The sequence below is a fragment of the Micromys minutus genome (genome assembly GCF_963924665.1).
Source record: "Micromys minutus genome assembly, chromosome: 11".
In the NCBI taxonomy this organism is placed as follows: Eukaryota; Metazoa; Chordata; class Mammalia; order Rodentia; family Muridae; genus Micromys; species Micromys minutus.
Window position 1 is genome coordinate 38,045,171 of NC_137980.1, and position 4,544 is coordinate 38,049,714.

The window sequence follows — 4,544 nt, forward strand, 5'->3', positions numbered from 1 at the left end:
ACTCTCAATCCTTAAAATATATGCTCCAAATACAAGAGCACCCATATTCATAAAAGAAACCCTACTAAAGATCAAAAAATACATTGCACCCCACAGAGTAATAGTGGGAGACCTCAACACCCCACTCTCATCAATAAACAGATCATGGAAACAGAAACTGACCAAGGACTCCGTGAAACCAGCAGAAGTTATGAACCCATTGGAATGAATTAATACACATCTACAGAACATTTCATCCTAAAACAAAAGAATACACCTTCTCAGCACCTCATGGCACCTTCTCCAAAATTGACCATATAATCGGTCACAAAACAAGCCTCAATAGATATAAGATTGAAATACTCCCATGCATCCTATCAGATCACCATGGTCTAAGGCTGGTCTTTAATAACAACAAAGACAAAAAAAAGGCCCATATACACATGGAAACTAAGCAGTGCTCTATTAAACGATAGCATGGGCGGCTTTGTTGGTGGCTTTGTTGAGTGTCAGCAGCAGCTTAGCCGCAGTGCTGATAAAACGAACGAAAGGACAGTCACGAGGACCATGACACTTCCACAGAGAATGCAGATGAGTCCAACCACGACCCCCAGTTCAAGCCAATAGTTTTTTTTCCTGAGCAAGAAATTAAAACGCTGGAGGAAGATGAAGAGGAACTTTTTAAGATGCGTGCAAAGCTGTTCCGGTTTGCTTCAGAGAATGACCTCCCAGAATGGAAGGAGCGAGGCACTGGTGACGTCAAGCTCCTGAAGCATAAGGAGAAAGGGACCGTTCACCTTCTCATGACGAGGGACAAAACCTTGAAGATATGCGCCAACCACTATATCACACCGATGATGGAACTGAAGCCGAAAGCTGGCAGTGACCGTGCCTGGGTCTGGAATACCCACGCCGACTTTGCTGATGAGTGTCCGAAGCCTGAGCTGCTCGCCATTCGCTTCCGAAATGCTGAGAATGCACAAAAGTTCAAAACAAAGTTTGAAGAATGCAGGAAAGAAATTGAAGAGAGAGAAAAGAAAGGACCAGGCAAAAATGACAATGCCGAAAAGGTGGCTGAGAAGCTGGAAGCTCTTTCAGTGAGGGAGGCGAGAGATGAGGCTGAAGAGAAGTCTGAGGAGAAGCAATGAATCACTCTTTTTCCTTTCCCTTTCTTTTTAAAAATTTGTCCCACCTTCTAAGGTTTGTTTTTATTCTGTTTTGTTTTTACAAGGGACTTTATAAAGAACTGAATTCCAACCCTCAGGTTGCTTTTTTGTTTGTTTGTTTGTTTTACTTTTTTTTCCCTCCAAGTTTGGACACCATTAAACATGACTTCAGACATCCATTCCCCAGTCATGAAAATGTACTGTGCTAACTTTCTTTTCCATAGTGGAAACACTTATTTATAGTCATCAAAAATAGTGAATAAAAGATGCCTTTGAAAACCTAAAAGAAAAAAAAAAAAAACGATAGCATGGTCAAAGAAGAAATAAAGAAAGAAGTTAAGGATTTTCTAGAATTTAATGAAAGTGACAACACAACATACCAAACCTATGGGATGCAATGAAAACAGTACTGAGAGGAAAACTCATAGTTCTGAGTGCTTCCTAAAAGAAACTGGAGAGAGCATACACTAGCAACTTGACAGCACAGTTGAAAGCTCTAGAACAAAAGGAAGCAGATACACCCAAGAGGAGTAGACGGCAAGAAATAATCAAACTTAGAGCAAAACTGACCAAATAGAAACAAAAAGAACCATTCAAAGAATCAACAAAACCAAGAGCTGGTTCTTTGAGAAAATTAACAAGATCGATAAACTCTTAGCCAGACTAACTAGAAGGCAAAGAGAGAGTATCCAAATTAACAAAATCAGAAAGGAAAGTGGAGACATAACAACTGAAACTGAGGAAATTCAAGAAATCATCAGATCCTACTACAAAAGCCTATATTCAACAAAGCTGGAAAATCTGGAGGAAATGGATGAATTCCTAGATAGATACCAGATACTAAAGTTAAACCAGGACCAGGTAAACTATCTAAATAATCCAATAACACCTAAAGAAATAGAAGCAGTCATCAAAAGCCTTACAACCAAAAAAAGCAGAGGTCTAGATGGGTTCAGTGCAGAATTCAATCAGACATTTATTGACGACCTAATACCAATACTCTCCAAACTATTCCACAAAATAGAGTCAGATGTAACACTACCTAACTCATTTATCGAGGCCACAATAACCCTAGTTCCTAAAACAAACAAAGACCCTACAACAAAAGAGAACATCAGATCAATCTCACTTATGAACATTGATACAAAAATATTCAACAAAATCCTTGCAAACCGAATCCAAGAACACATCAAAATGATCATTCACCATAATCAAGTAGGCTTTATCCCAGGGATGCAAGGGTGGTTTAATATATGGAAATCCATCAATGTAATCCACCATATAAACAAACTCAAAGATAAAAACCATATGATCATCTCACTAGATGCTGAGAAAACATTTGACAAAATTCAACACCCTTTCATGCTAAAAGTCTTGGAAAGATCAGGAATCCAAGGCCCATACCTAAATATAATAAAACTAATATACAGCAAATCAATAGCCAACATCAAACGTAATGTTGAGAAACTTGAAACAATCCCACTAAAATCAGGGACTAGACAAGGCTGCCCACTCTCCCCCTACCTATTCAACATAGTACTGGAAATCCTGGCTGGAGCAATTAGACAGCAAAAGGAAATCAAAGAGATACAAATTGGAAAGGAAGAAGTAAAAACATCACTGTTTGCAGATGACATGATAGTGCATGTAAGTGACTCCAAAAATTCTACCAGAGAACTTCTACAGCTGATAAACAAGTTCAGCGAAGTGGCTGGATATAAAATTAACTCAAACAAATCAGTAGCCTTCCTCTACTCAAAGGACAAACATGTGGAGAAAGACAGTAGGGAAAAGATACCTTTCACAATAGTCACAAACAATATGAAATACCTTGGTGTGACTCTAACTAAGCAAGTGAAGGTCCTGTATGATAAGAACTTCAAATCTCTGAAGAAGGAAATCGAGGAAGATCTCAAAAAATGGAAAGATCTCCCATGCTAATGGATTGGAAGGATCAACATTGTAATAACAACCATCTTACCAAAAGCAATCTACAGATTCAATGCAATCCCCATCAAAATTCCAATCCAATTCTTCATAGAGTTGGAAAGAGAAATGTGCAATTTCATGTGGAATAACAAAAGACCTAGAATATCGAAATCCATCCTCAACAACAAGAAAACATCTTTGGGAATCACCATCCCTGACCTCAAGCTATATTACAAGGCAATTGTGTTAAAAACTGCATGGTACTGGTACAGAGATAGGCACATGGATCAATGGAATAGAATAGAAGATCCAGAAATGAGCCCTCACATATATGGTCACTTGGTTTTTGACAAAGGAGCTGTAAACATTCAATGGAAAAAGGACAGCCTCTTCGACAACTGGTGTTGGTCCAACTGGCACTCAGTATGCAGAAGAATGAAAATAGACCCTTTCTTATCTCCTTGTACAAAGCTAAAGTGCAAGTGGATCAAAGATCCATTAAACCAGGTACACTAAAACTATTAGAAGAGAAAGTAGGGAAAACCTTAGAACACATAGGCACAGGAGAAAATTTCCTGAACAGAACACCAATGGCTCGTGCTCTAAGGTCAAAGATTGACAAATGGGACTTAATGAGATTGCAAAGTTTCTGTAAGGCTAAGGACACTGTCAAGAAAACAAAATGGCAGCCAACAGATTGGGAAAAGGTCTTTACCAACCCCACACCTGGTAGAGGCCTAATATCCAAGGTATACAAAGAACTTAAGAAGTTAAACACCAGAGAATCAAACAATCCTATTAAAAAATGGGGTACAGAGCTAAACAAAAAGTTCTCAATTGAGGAATATAAAATGGCTGAGAAGCATTTAAGGAAGTGCTTGACATCCTTAGTCATCAGGGAAATGCAAATCAAAACAACCCTGAGATTCCACCTCATATCAGTCAGATTGGCTAAGATCAAAAATTCAGATGACATCAGATGCTGATGAGGATGCAGAGAAAGGGGAACACTTCTCCACTGTTGGTGGGGTTGTAAACTGGTACAACCACTCTGGAAATCAGTCTGGCAGTTCCTCAGAAAATTGGACATAGATCTGAAGATCCAGTTATTCCACTTCTAGGCATATACCCCAGATATGCTCCAACATTCAACAAAGACACATGTACCACAATGTTCATAGCAGCCCTATTTATAATAGCCAGAAGCTAGAAAGAACCCAGATATCCTCAGTAGATGAATGGATACAAAAATTGTGGTATATTTACACAGTGGAGTACTACTCAGCTATCAGAAACAATGACTTTATGAAATTCTTAAGAAAATGGCTGCATCTGGAGAATATCATCCTGAATGAGGTAACCCAGTCACAAAAGAACAGACATAATATGCAGTCACTGATAATTCGATACTAACCCCAGAAAGCTCTGAACAACCCAGAAACAACTCACAGACTATAAGTTCAAAAAAAA

The 4,544-nt window shown here is 38.6% G+C and overlaps 1 protein-coding gene across 1 annotated transcript; it reads left to right on the forward strand.

The window, feature by feature from the left end:
- Nucleotides 1-646: 646 nt before the first annotated feature.
- LOC308427029 (ran-specific GTPase-activating protein-like) lies at nucleotides 647-1,230 on the forward strand. The gene has a single exon (XM_080925068.1). It carries the CDS (start codon nucleotides 666-668, stop codon nucleotides 1,125-1,127), a length of 462 nt encoding a protein of 153 aa, XP_080781194.1. The 5' UTR covers nucleotides 647-665; the 3' UTR covers nucleotides 1,128-1,230.
- Nucleotides 1,231-4,544: the final 3,314 nt, after the last annotated feature.